Raw genomic sequence first — 13,480 nt, forward strand, 5'->3', positions numbered from 1 at the left:
CCAGGGTTGATTCGATTGCCAGGGAGTCTGCCTCGCGCGCAGGACGCGGGGGCGAGGCATGAACGCGGCGAGGCGCGTGTCGTTCGCGCGCGCCGTCCTGCTCCTCGGCGTCGTCGCGCTCGGGCTCTGGCTCCTCAGCGTGGAATTCGCCGTGGTCGGCGGCGGGGGGAGGGCGGCCGACCCCGCCGTCTGGGCAGCGGTGGCCGGGAGGAGGAGGAGGACCCACGCCCAGGCGGCCGTCCGGTCGCCGGACGCGTGGCGCACCCGCGAGTGGCGGCGGGAGGTGGACCGCCACGCCGCCGTCCTCCGCAGGCACCTCGCGGACGGCATGCTCGCCGCGTCCTCCGTCGCCGTCTGCCTCAGCGGCGCCCAGGAGGCGATGGCGCTGCGGGAGCTCGGCGTGGTCGGCGCCGTCGCGGTCGCCAGGAAGCGGTCCCCGCCCCTCGCCGTCGCGGGGAACGACCGCCGGCTCCCGTTCCCAGACTCCTCTGTCGACTTCGTCTACGCCGGGCGCGCCCTCGACCGCACCAAGCGCCAGGCCGACCTCGCCAGCGAGGCAGCACGGATCATGAAGCCGGACGGCCACGGCCACCTCGTGGTCCTCACGTCCGGCGCCGGCGACGCCTATAGCCTCTGGTCCCTCCAGGCTCTCCTCCCATCCCTCCGATTGCTCCGCTCCCGCGTGATCAACGGCGCGGATGGCTCCACGCTCCGGGAGCTGGTCTTCCGGAAGCATGCAGCTGACGTCTCCACCACCAACGGCACCAATTCCGCCGGCAACTGCGCGAGTCGCGATCACAAGCTCGAAATCATCGGCCTCGCTGAGCCACTGATCCAACAAGAGCCGGCCAAGCCATGGGTCGCGCTGAAGAGGAACATCAAGAACATCAGGTACCTGCCGGCGCTCGCCGACATCGGCTTCAAGCGCCGGTACGTGTACGTCGACGTCGGCGCCCGGAGCTACGGGTCCAGCATCGGCAGCTGGTTCCGGAAGCAGTACCCGAGGCAGAACCACACCTTCGAGGTGTTCGCCGTCGAGGCCGACCCGGCGTTCCACGCCGATTACGCCAGGAGGAAAGGCGTCACCCTGCTCCCCTACGCCGCCTGGGTACGGAACGAGACGCTCAGCTTCGAGATCAACGATGGCCCCGGCAAGACGGGTCACAGCGACGCTGGAAAGCCGAGCGGCCGCGGCATGGGCCGGATCAGGCCCGCGGCGGGCGCGATGGACGGGGTGTCTTCCGCCGGCGAGGTGCGGCGCATCCCGGCGTTCGACCTCGCCGGGTGGCTGAAGCGGACGGTGTCGGAACAGGACTACGTGGTGATGAAGATGGACGTGGAGGGCACCGAGTTTGACCTCATCCCGAGGATGATCGACACGGGAGCGATCTGCCTCGTGGACGAGCTGTTCCTCGAGTGCCATTACAACCGATGGCAGAGGTGCTGCCCCGGCGAGCGGTCGCCCAAGTACCCCAACACGTACGGCGAGTGCCTGGATCTGTTCGCCTCACTCCGGAACAGCGGCGTGCTTGTGCATCAATGGTGGTGATTAGTACACAAGGAAGGCGTCTTTAATCACAGATGGACAATTTTGGTGGGGATCTCCAATTGGATTTTGCTCCCTGAACACAGAATTGGAATTTTTTTTTGGATGCCATTGTTTCTGTAGGTTAATGATTGTTGATTGTAGTTACATGAAGAGGAGCAATCTATTGTAGCTGTAGACTGACTTCCAAGCAAAGCTTGCTGGTGAGTGCAATTATTGTCGATGAGCAAATGAATCATTTTTACAGGCTGAAGTTTGCTGTTTTTTTTTTTAGCCTCATTCATCTGGAAGTATTACTTGACAACTCTGTTCTGAATTGACAGTAGAAACAGCGCAACAGTCTGCTTCTTTTGAGTTACTACTACATTCCATCCAATCCTCGATCATTGTCGAATTGCCCTCGATTTCTAACGTTACAAATGTCATCAGTGTGTCCCTCCCTTATTGTAAACTAAACTGTTTCTGAAGCTTTCTAACTTTTTTCTGAATAAATGATACCAAACCCTCAAAACAAGTTAAACCATCAATGAAAACATGTCTCTGCATGAAATTCGGAAACTTCAACTATGTAGATCTGTGGTTGATACATAAAATTTTCATCAATTCATCGTACAAATTCGTTAAACTACACTGAAACTGAGACCCGCATAGAGTTTGTGTAAGACCTGACTGAAACTTGGGTTCATAACTGCATCGATGACAACAAATCCTAGCTTGTATTATGTAAAGGATCATCATCGACACTAAACGTAATTTGTAAGCTAATTTTTTGGTGAATAAATAATTTCAATTTTAGGCTCCTAGCACGAAATGGCAAAATAGAAAATGATACCCCCTACCTCTACCTAGGAGGAACTAGGTGGTTTTTCATTAAGAAGAAGTATGCTAGTGTATTTGTTTGTTTTTTGTTGAATCCCAAATTTGAGTTGGAGATGACTCAAACCTAAATGGTTAAGATTAAAAAAACACCTAATTTCTCATAAGTTGGATCTCATCTTTTTATAGGAAAGGAAATCCCAGAACTTGACCAGAAGGACTCGGTAGTCCTGATGTAAGGAAATGCAGTAAATGGACAATTCATGTGTTCAAACACAAAACATGGATTGTTGTACTGAATTTTTCAAGTTCAAATCACAGATTCCATTTCAGTAAGCTTGCATCGAGAGTTTCAAATATTGATCCTTGTTTCTCCTTCACGACCTATTTGTTAACTCTCACCGACTTCAAAAATTTAACCGGGCCGATGAGAGCGAAAAATCTAGCAGAAGGAGCAAAATCAGAGAGGCAAAATGGGGGTTGCCTCTCACCTAAAACTCAACCACGGAACCACCATGACTATTTACACGAGATGAGGAGGAAACAGCTACGTGGGCTGAAAGAGTGAGATTTGAGGTCTCATCAAGAATCATTCGCATCCTCTTCCAGGATGCTCTGAAGGTGTGGCCGCCACACCGTGGAACGGCCGCTCCGGCGGCGCTTCAGGCTGGCCTTGCCCTCCGACAGCACCTCCGCCAGGTACCTGTCACCATCGTCCTTCTTCGCCTCCTTAGCAACAGCAGCGCTCGGCGCGGTCTTCTGCGGCCGTGCCTTCTTCTGCTGCGGCTGCGACTGCGGCGGCTTCCTCTTCTTCTCCGGCACCGACGATGCCGGCACCAGGAAATAAAAGCACCCTCGCTTGAGCTCCGAGTCCGGCGCGACTATCAGGATCCGCCGCGCCCCGCCCTGGGAGCACGGCCTGCTGAGGACATGGTTGGGGTGCGCGGCGATGACCTTGCCGGCGGTGACCGGGCGGGTGTACTCCTCGATGCGGCCGCTGAGGTGGACGATCCTGATCACGTCGAAGGAGCCGCAGGGGAGCACGCAGGCCAGGCAGCACCGCAGGCTGTTGCCCATGCTGGCTTCCTTGCCCGCACCTGGAGTTGCTAGGCTCTGCAGCTGATTTGGTTGCTCGCTCTGAGGAGTGAGAGCTTGCTCGCTGGCCTGCTGCCCCTTGGCTCTTGGGCATGGCTGGGTGGCACTGGTTTTTATATACAAGCTAAGATGAAGCTGTTGAACAACTTGGAGTAGTATATTATTCTGAAAACTATACACATAGAACAGATTAAAGTATTGACACTATAAGTTCCTCTTCTATATGCACATTAGTAACTTCCAATCCCATCATCATTAGAGTATGTTGGCTATCTTGGAATTCTTCCTACAGTTCATACGAAGATAGTGTAAAGAACTCTAAATTTCTACAGGATTAAGGGGTACGTAAGGGATGCAGATGTGCCTCCATTGGTCCGTACAGGAACTCAAGGGGAGCTCTTGTGCCCATACAGGTCGGAGTGTGTGCAGCCACATTGAGATCTCACGATCCGTATGAAAAGATGAGCTGCCATTGAACGACCCAACCTTATCGTCCCAATACTTCTTGGTTTTGAGGTGTTCTCTTTTGGTTACTTTGACTTGAACACTACTCCCTCAAGGCGTTCATTGAATTTGTTATACCAATGGTGAAAAAACTATCCGTGTTTCGATCGCAGTACGCACAAGTGGCCTAAGATGTTGGGGGTCCACACATTGTTTGTTCCCAGGATATCACACCTTGTGATACATCCATTTGGTGAATATTCGAGTTGTCCAAACCCTAGTTTCAGGTATCATGCTTGTGGCATTACCTTTTCTTTTCTTATGTTGTCTCCTATAGTTCTATGTTACTACTAGGTATCCAGGAAAAGAATCTAATAAGGAGAATACCCAACATGTTCTAACACATCACCATGCCCAAATAACCAGCCAATTGGCATGTTCCATTGTGCTAGCAATGCAGGTCTTGTGTCGATGAAGAATTATCTCATTAGACATTGACATGATAGACTAATAGGTGCATACATCCTCCAACATGTCATGACAAAAAGCTTATGATTAAATTGTCTGGATTAACCAGGGATAACCATGTGTGAAGGGAGCAGATAGCCTCAATATGTAGACAAATAGGTATGATTGTGGCCTCCAGCTCCAAATGGCGGCTCAACACAAACTAACACTAAGCGATGAGGCGCAACAAACTCGAATCTAGATTAATTTGCGCCCCCCCCCCCCCCCCCCCCCCAAAAAAAAAGCACTTTGAGAGATAGCTCGGTGGATCGGGATAAGATCACAACCGTACGATCTGCATCGAGTGGTCAACAAGCCTGGGACATGGAGCTGACAGCCCTCCACTCTTTAGTGCTGGCTTTCCTCTACCTGTATGGGACAAAGCGTATGCCAGCTCCATGATTGCAATTAGAATACCTGATGAGGTAGAGAGAGTGCTAGTCTCGGTGTGAAAGTTGCGTGTGCTTCGACACTGTTGGCCTACTAGCGTTTGGCCACTAAGCAATGCCGTTCTTTGTGTTGTCATGAGGACGTGAGAAATGTGATGCACGCGCTGCCTTTTTTTTTTCTTGAATGCGTCGAGCTTTATGGATCACTTAAATAACGGCAATGGTTCGTCCTGTGTGTTTTTTTGCCATAAATTAGTCAGATTATATTGTCCAATGATTTAGAGAGTACTTAGTGTAGGTCCGCTATTAATTTTCTGGTTTAGTTTTTTTAGATTATTTGTTGGTTTAGGTGATCTTCAGGCCCTAGGCTAGCTATACTACTAGTTCGTGTATCATGCCCAAACTAAATTATTTTGTAAGGAAAAATAACACTAACAGGCTTTTACATTGGGCCAACTGGAAGGCCCATTTTGCAATCGGCCTAACCCCAAGCAAACGGGAAGCCCAAGCGCACTAACTTTATCGGAAAGCCCATGAGTGAAATTGAACCCAAGGAACTCTTTGAAAACTCAAATCGGAAATCCAAATTACAATGCCAATGCAAACATGTACGTAGCACAATTACAACGCACGCAGCCTCACTGTACCGTCACGTGCACAAGCAAAGGAATTAAAAATCCTCTAGAGCACGCAGATGGGCAGGTCGAGCGGCGGCGGCATGGTGGCCTCGAGCTGGGACTCGCCGTCCTCCACCAGCAGCGCCATGGCGAGCCCGCCGGTGAGGTGCGCGTCGATGTGGCAGTGCACCAGCCACACCCCGGGGTTGTCGGCCACGAACCGCACCACGGCCCAGCCGCCGACGGGCACGCCGACGGTGTTCCGGCTGGGCGGGTCCACCAGGTTGAACCTGGCGGCGTCGCGCCGCGGGTCGTAGTTGCCGAACCCCGTGGCCAGCACGTAGAAGTGGTAGCCGTGGATGTGCATCGGGTGCTCCTCGGCGGCGAAGATGCCCGTGTCCTGGAACACGATCTGCACCACCGCGCCGTACCTGACGCGGTACAGCCGCGTGCCCTTCACCGGCTGCCACAGCGCGCGCGGGACGCTCTGCGAGGTGAAGTCGAAGAGCACCGGCGGGAACGCCGGGAAGTCGTCGGTGAACACGCCGGGGATGCGGTGGTAGTGCGCCTGCAGCAGGGAGACGGTGCTTGGGAGCTGGAACGACACGTTGTTCATGCTCGCGCCGAACCGGGTGTTGTTGGGGCCCTGGCAGAAGGGGCCCGGGCGGCAGTTGAAGAGGCCGAACCCCACGGTGGTGAACACCTCCTGAGTCACCGGCCCGGGCACCTTCACCGGCTCGGGGCTCCGGATGCTGTTCGAGAAGGCGGTCGCCGTCCTCGTGTCGTTGAACGTCGGCAGGAACGGGAGCATCGGCGGCGGCCCGGTGCGGCCGAGGTGGCGGCCGGAGGACGTAGCAGATGACCGGCCTACCGGGCCGTTGAAGGTGTTGGCGCCGGCCCCTGCTCCGGCGGTTGTGGCGGTTGTGGGACAGCCAGGGGCGTTCTTGTACTGGAAGATGGCGGTGGCGGTGGTGTTGTCGAAGGGGACGCCCTGGGCGGAGGCGTAGGCGCGCGCGGCGAGGTAGTACCGGCCCGGGGCGGCGTGCGCGGTGACGAGGACGTCGGTGGTCTGGCCGGGGCCGAGGAGCACGACGGTGGTCTCGAAGGGCTTGGTGTACATGGCGTCCGCGGCGACCACGGTCATCCTGTGGCCGGCGAGGCTGACGAAGAGCTCGGTGTTCATGGCCGCGTTGATGATGCGCAGCAGGCTCGTCTCGCCGGCGACCACCGGGATGATGCTCGTCTCTGCATTCACGTGGTGCGTAGCACGCGAAGAGTGTTACAATTAGTTGGTGAGGCTAGTGGAGAAAAACATGCACCGCCGTAACTTTCAAGTCAAAGCGGGTGACATCATACGCACGCTGAAATTGGTTAGAATGTTTCTTCTTTACACAATTTTTTTTGTTTAATTCACATCTGAAGATTGTCTCTTTGTTTTGTCAGTTTGCGTGGGGCAGAATATAGAAAGCGACCAGTGGTTTATTTGCGTGCCGTAGCTTGATGGATGCATGGATTGCTTCTTTCCAAACCAAAAGTTGCTCTGGTCGGTTTAACCAAATCTAGAATCTGTGTAGTGCTCGTTGAATCATTCCATTATTGGCTTGGCTGCTCACCTTGGCTGGAGCAGGGAAGGAAGTCTCCCGGCTGGCCGTTGATGAGGAGGGCGTCGGAGACGTTGGGCGGCGCGCCGGTGATCATGGACTGCCGGAGCACGGCGATGGGGTCCCTCCTCCACCACTCCGCTGCACAAATTAACACACTCAGGTCAGAGACAGAACGCCATGGCCAATTGGCCATGGATGGATGGATTGGAGATAGTATACCGTACCAAGGATGACGGGGACCTCGCTGTGGGGCTTGGGGAACGGGTAGGGCAGGCCCCTCCTGGGGTGGATGATGAGCGCGCCGTGCACGGTGGCGCGGAGCCAGGAGCTGTGGGCGTGCCACCACAGCGTGCCCTCCTGGTCCTGGATGGTGAACCGGTACGTGTAGCTGCCGCCGGGGCGGATGGGGCACTGCGTCACGAACTCGGGCCCGTCCGCCCACCCGTTGCGCAGCTGCCGGAGGCCGTGCCAGTGCAGGGTCACGTTGTACCGCGCCAGGTTCAGGGCCTTGATCGCCACCGTGTCGCCGTTGTACACCTCGATCGTCGGCCCCGGGAACTGCCCGTTCACCGTGATGATCTTCTGGGCCTTGCACAGCCTCTTCACTAGCGTCTCCTTGACCTGCAAGCAAAGCAAGGGCCAGAAACTATCTGTGAGCGCCAAGCTTTCACAGACACAGTGGTTGCCTCGAATTGCAACCCATGATCGATCAGGGGCAGCCACACTTACAACGAACTCGTAGAAGCGCTCCTCGGCGAGGGCGCCCGGGAGCAGGAAGCAGCAGAGCAGGAGAAGAGCGGAGGAGCAGAGGAGCTTCACGATACCGGACCTCGCCATCGCCGCCATCGCTCCGGCAATGGCTGGGCTGGTTTGCTCTGGTCTGGTGGTTTGCTGCCGTGGTGACGAGGTGCGTGGCCGGCGACCGTATATATAGAGGCGTGGCCGCGTGCGCGTGGAACGGGAGCCCAGGACAGGAGTAGTGCGGTTGTTTGGGAAGATTAGGTTTTGATTCGCGCGACGGGACGGGAGGCGGGCGAGGCGCCCTCCTTTTCGCCCTTTAGGGTGGCGGTCAAGTAGTACGATGTAGTTCCGGTCCGCAGTGCTGCTGCTGACGGGGAGTTGTTACACCCACTGGTCTAGCGTAGCGACCGGCACTCAAGTTTCAGAGAATCAGAGGTTGGGTGCTACGACTCGGTTCACCGTGCCAATCATTTTACCTGTTGTTTTAGTATATTTCTAGGGTGCTATTGCGGATATTTCAAGGTTTATAGGGATAATCATTAGGATTGCGGATGCTTTTGCAGAAAGGTTACATTAACTGAGGTCAATCGAGATGGTAGAGCAAGCAAGAAAAGGTTTTTGCTTCTTTCTGCTGGTAGAAAGTTAGCAGGGTTTAGCTTTGTCAGGGCGCTAGTTCTGTTCAGTTGCCATTGAGAAAATGTACTTTGCTGCTTTGGCAGATGTGAGGACTGAATTTTGGGCCTGTTTGGAGACTAGTTCTAATGCACAAAAAAATGCTAAACTTTAGCATTAGCACCTCCAAAAATGCTCTTGAGATTGCTAAAGTTTAGCAAACTTCAAAAATATGGGCAAAACATTAGATGGGGAGGAGCTAATAGGTGCTAATAAGTTCCATTAGAATATGATTAGCTCCTCCAAACAGGGCTTTATACCGTATTTGGGTAACATGATTATTGGGAAAAAAACACAGCTGTAGTGTGAAAAGAAGTAATGGAACCGATACATCTCCTCACAAAAAATGAACAAACAAAAAGAACAACACATGTATCACAGAAGATTGGAACTAGACTCTGAAAGGGACTGCAAAACGGAAAAGCAAGAAAGTTAGAGGCTCCAGACACCATTTCTGTTGGAACACGCCTCAGACTATATCACTATAGAAATCTGCAAGGACATGACTTTGCGGTAGCAGAAGATCTCCAGAGCCTGAATCCGCACTGTAGGTTTAGGAGTTAGTATGTTCTTTGACAAAGAGAAAGTCAATCGGGCCCTTCCTTTTCCACTCCAACTGAACAATTCCTCAGCTTTCAGCGATTAGGTGGCCAGGAGGCGACGCAGGTGTGATATGATTAGTTAGGGTCATTGAACTAGCACACTCACTTCGCATCGATTTCTTGCTGGAATCAATTAACTAATCTTCGCCAGTTTCATCTTCGTATCGAGAAACATGCATCAGCGAATTCCATCAGCGTTCAGCAGACGAAGTCCATCTTCAGGTCACTTCAGTTTGAAGGATTCAATTGTGCCATCTGGCTGCCTACAATAAACAAACTGTCGGTACCCTGTAACAGGAATACTCACTTCTACTACAGCAAGGCAGGACTCGCGTAGTCATACGTAACTACGCCATTAAGGGCGGAGCAGCCGGGCCCACGGATCAGCCTCTTACCTCACCGGGCCAACGGCCCGGACCCGCTCCCCGTTCTGGGAAGGGTCCGGTGACGCCTAGTGTCCCTGAGGAGGGAAAGCTCCGAACTAACAACTGAGGGCCGGACCCCCCATAGGGGTCCGGGACCTCCTCGCGCTCGTCCGGACCTCCCACGCGCGTAGAACCAGCATACCGCCGGAGCGGGGTACGGGGGCGCCACGTGTCCCACGGGCGCGGGCGCGAGTCTTCCGCTGGAAGACTCGCCCACCCACCACATTCAATGCGGGTGGTTGAGGCGTGCTTTGCCGCCGCGGCATGCGCGGCAGCCTTTGTCATGCCTCACTGTAGACCGCATATTACCGAGGTACACAGTGCAGCCGCATGCGCTGCATCCGCGCAGAACCCGTCTGCCGCATTAAATGGATACGACGGCACGTCACTTTTCCATCATGCCGCCTATGCCGCAAGCTACACGGCCCGTTCAGTTACGCTGCAGGCAACGCCGCAAGCTACACTCTGGCGCCGTTTCGACAAGACAGGGCATGTGTAAGCTGGACGGAGGATTCCCAGGAGCAGAGCAAGGAAATCCAGGAATGAGATCTCCTTCGCCTACAACGCCATAATGTATGAGCAGTATGTTATTTTATACTACATCGATTGGGCCCACCTGTCGGGGACCCAACGGCCGTGTACGCACCTCCCTTGAGATATAAAAGGGAGGCGCTCGCTGCACACACAGGAGACTCTTCAGACTCTCTCGAGACTAAGGGAACACAAGCAATACAACACACAGTGGACGTAGGGTATTACGCTCCAGCGGCCCGAACCACTCTAAACCTGCTGTGTTCATTGTGTTCTTTCAGCGAGATCGAATTAGTCCTAGCTAACCCCCGAGTACTCACCCTCTGGGCTTAGGCGGGTGCATTACGCCACCTGGCTGTGGGTTTGCACACCACAACATTTGGCGCGCCAGGTAGGGGGGTTTAGCTGGTTTTAGTTCATCTCTTGCTCGTCTCCATGGTTCGGGTGGCCGAGCACTCCCACCACGACGATGACGTGGAGATGATGGAGGTGTGTGGCGTCATCCGCGCCACACGCCTCTCGCCTTCTTGCTCCAGGGGCAACCGTGCCCGTGGAGCAGCCACCGTCGGCGGCGGCGCGCGCTGCATGTCGGCAAGAGTCAAGGCGCCCGTCAAGGGCCCCCTCACAATCTGCGAGCGGCGGAGCGCTGGCGGCGGCTAGGGAGTTGCTTCGCAACCTTCCGGCTGCTGCAGCCTCGCCAGATGCCCTGAGGCAGTGGAGGGACGACGTTGATCGTCTCCTCCATCTGGCTCAGGCCTCCCCCAGTTCTGCAAGGACTGGGCAACGACCTCCGCCTGGCGATGCGGTGGTACCCTACCACCGGCGCCAGGGCGGTGCGTCGGCATCCGTGCGCTCCCCCACGGTGAGGGGTGCACGAATAGAAGACCTACGGGCGGAGCTCAACCGCAGGCGTGCGGGCGAGGATGCCCGCATCTCCGTGGAGAGGGCACGAGAACGCCGCCTCAACATTGAGGGCCGCAACCTCAACGCCGACTTGGATGCAGCGGCACCCAAGCCTCCGGTGAACGCCCAGATACAAGCGGGAACCCCGGTGGCTGCGGTGGGCTGCACTGCGCTGGCGGATCACCTCCGCGCGGTGGCATGGCCGTCCAAGTTCCGCCCGCACCTGCCGGAGAAGTACGACGATACCACTAATCCGTCGGAATTCTTGCAGGTGTAGGTTACCACCATCACAGCGGCTGGTGGTAACGACGCCGTCATGGCGAGCTACTTTCATGTAGCTTTGACTGGGCCAGCCCGGACTTGGCTCATGAACCTCACTCCTGGGACAATTCAGTTTTGGGAGGAGCTCTGTGCGAGGTTCACTGCGAACTTCACCAGTGCGTACCAGCAGCATGGTGTGGAGGCTCACCTCCACGCCGTGAGGCAGAAACCCGGAGAGACGCTCCGGGCATTCATCTCGCGCTTCACCAAGGTACGGGGTACCATTCATCGTATCTCTGACGCATTTATTATCACTGCTTTTCGCCATGGGGTACGTGATGAGAAGATGCTCAAGAAACTGGCGACGCACGAGGTGGAAAGCGTTACCACGCTTTTCTCCCTGGCTGACAAGTGTGCCAGGGCCGCTGAGGGTCGCGTATGGCACTCAGCCCCCCAAGACGGAGACGCCAAGGCTGGTGGCTTCGGGGCTACCGCCCAGGGCGGTGGCAAGAAAAAGAAGAACAAGAACCGGAGTCGCGGGGAGCCACATCCCGGCGGTCCTGTCACTGCAGCAGCGGCACTAGCTGCTGCAGCAGCGGCTGGGGGGCCAGAATGCGCATGGCAAACGCCCGCGCCCGCAAGGTGGCAGTGGAGGATCATGCCCAGTGCATCCCACCACTCGCCACAGTGCCGCTGACTGCCGCGAGATCCAGAAACTCGCAAAGCGGGTCAGTGGGCGGCGTGAGCAGGCCTCCAAGGACGGCTCACCCCTCCTCGCCAGCGGTCTGGCAAGGAGAAAGCCTCCGACAGTGAGACTGCTGCCGGGGAGAAGGAGCTGGGGTACCAATCCCCCGCTCGGGAGCTGAAGGGCGTTTACCGCCACGACAACTCCGACTCCGACAACGAGGAGCGCCGCAAGAAGTTGTACGTAATGTACGGCGAAAGCTGGGAGCTTGTTTCCCGGCGGGACGTGAAGACCCTTCGCCGAGAGGTCCTTTCGGTGAAGCCGGGGGTCCCAAAGGCGGCGCCGCACCACAGGTGGATGAACACCACCATCTATTTCGGGTCATCTGACTTCCCGGAGAACATGGCTGGGGATGGTGTACTACCTCTAGTCACCGCACCTGTCATAGCCAACATCAGGCTCTATCACGTGCTGATAGAAGGTGGGGCAGGCCTCAACGTCATTAGCTATGCAGAGTTTAAGCAGCTGCAGATCCCGGAGTCCAAGCTGACTCCCTCTCGCCCATTCTCCGGAGTGGGCCCACATCCGATGTTCCCTCTGGGGAGCATCTCTCTGCCGGTCACGTTCGGGACCGAGGAGAACTTCCGCACAGAGAGCGTCCAGTTCGATGTTGCAGAGGTGAACCTCCCATTCAATGCCATCATTAGCAGGCCGGCTCTCTACCGCTTCATGGCCATTGCCCATTACAGGTATTTGGTCTTGAAGATGCCCTCCCCTGCCGGTGTCCTCACTGTGCAGGGCGACCGCACCGCTGCCATCGCTGCAGCTGAGAAATTGCATGCTCTGGCGGCAGAGGCTGCACGTTCCGAGGAGGACCCATCCACCTCGCAAGCCAGGGCGCCTGCAAAGGCACCTAAGGTTCAGCCGTCCGATCCGGACAATGTTCCCGTGAAGACTGTGCGGATCGGAGCAAACTCCTCCATGACCACCCGCATCGCGGGAAACCTGGAGGATAAATAGGAAGACACGCTCATCACTTTCCTCCGGGTAAATGTGGACGTGTTCGCCTGGGAACCGTCACAGATGCCCGGGATCCCCAGGGAAGTGATCGAGCACCATCTGAGGATCTACCTCGACGCCACGCCGGTACGCCAGAAACCTCGGAAGCAGTCCGTGGAGCGGCAGAACTTCATCCGTGAAGAAGTCCGCAAGCTGCTACACGCTGGCTTCATCAAGTAGGTCCACCACCCTGAGTGGTTGGCCAATCCGGTCATCGTCCCAAAGGCCAACGGGAAGCTTCGGATGTGCATCGACTACACCAGCCTCAACAAGGCATGTCCTAGAGACCCCTATCCTCTTCCACGTATCGATCAAATCGTGGACTCCACCTCCGAGTGTGACCTTTTGTCTTTCCTAGATGCATACTCTGGTTTCCACCAGATTCAGATGTCTAGAGAGGATAGGAAACATACTGCTTTTGTAACAGTGGATGGACTTTATTGCTATATTGTCATGCCATATGGTCTGCGGAATGCCTTACCTACGTTTGTACGAGCAATGAACAAAACTTTCTATAATCTAATTAGAGATATTGTTGAGGTGTATGTTGATGACATTGTGGTCAAGACTAAGGTGGGGTCAA

General features: G+C 55.5%; 3 protein-coding genes across 3 annotated transcripts; 1 reads left to right on the top strand and 2 right to left on the bottom strand.

Annotated features, from left to right (window-relative positions):
• On the top strand, positions 1–1,759 carry LOC120648831. The gene has a single exon (XM_039925477.1). It carries the CDS (start codon positions 59–61, stop codon positions 1,547–1,549), a length of 1,491 nt encoding a protein of 496 aa, XP_039781411.1. The 5' UTR covers positions 1–58; the 3' UTR covers positions 1,550–1,759.
• A 914-nt stretch (positions 1,760–2,673) lies between these two features.
• On the bottom strand, positions 2,674–3,637 carry LOC120648832. Its single transcript, XM_039925478.1, has one exon. The coding sequence runs from the start codon at positions 3,437–3,439 to the stop codon at positions 2,945–2,947; it is 495 nt and encodes a 164-aa protein (XP_039781412.1). The 5' UTR covers positions 3,440–3,637; the 3' UTR covers positions 2,674–2,944.
• A 1,698-nt stretch (positions 3,638–5,335) lies between these two features.
• On the bottom strand, positions 5,336–7,914 carry LOC120652683 (laccase-3-like). The gene is made up of 4 exons (XM_039930569.1): positions 7,748–7,914; positions 7,243–7,639; positions 7,028–7,156; positions 5,336–6,659 (listed from the first exon to the last, which is right to left on the bottom strand). Exons 1-4 carry the CDS (start codon positions 7,862–7,864, stop codon positions 5,479–5,481), a joined length of 1,824 nt encoding a protein of 607 aa, XP_039786503.1. The 5' UTR covers positions 7,865–7,914; the 3' UTR covers positions 5,336–5,478.
• Between the last annotated feature and the right edge of the window lie 5,566 nt (positions 7,915–13,480).

This window comes from Panicum virgatum, chromosome 9K (assembly GCF_016808335.1).
Source record: "Panicum virgatum strain AP13 chromosome 9K, P.virgatum_v5, whole genome shotgun sequence".
Classification (NCBI taxonomy): Eukaryota; Viridiplantae; Streptophyta; class Magnoliopsida; order Poales; family Poaceae; genus Panicum; species Panicum virgatum.

Coding starts and splice junctions, on each gene's coding strand:
- LOC120648831 (XM_039925477.1), top strand. CDS start 59: ATGAACGCGGCGAGGCGCGTGTCGTTCGCGCGCGCCGTCCTGCTCCTC.
- LOC120648832 (XM_039925478.1), bottom strand. CDS start 3,439: ATGGGCAACAGCCTGCGGTGCTGCCTGGCCTGCGTGCTCCCCTGCGGC.
- LOC120652683 (XM_039930569.1), bottom strand. CDS start 7,864: ATGGCGGCGATGGCGAGGTCCGGTATCGTGAAGCTCCTCTGCTCCTCC. Junction 7,640..7,747: donor AGCGCTTCTACGAGTTCGTT/GTAAGTGTGGCT, acceptor CTTTGCTTGCAG/GTCAAGGAGACGCTAGTGAA. Junction 7,157..7,242: donor CGAGGTCCCCGTCATCCTTG/GTACGGTATACT, acceptor TAATTTGTGCAG/CGGAGTGGTGGAGGAGGGAC.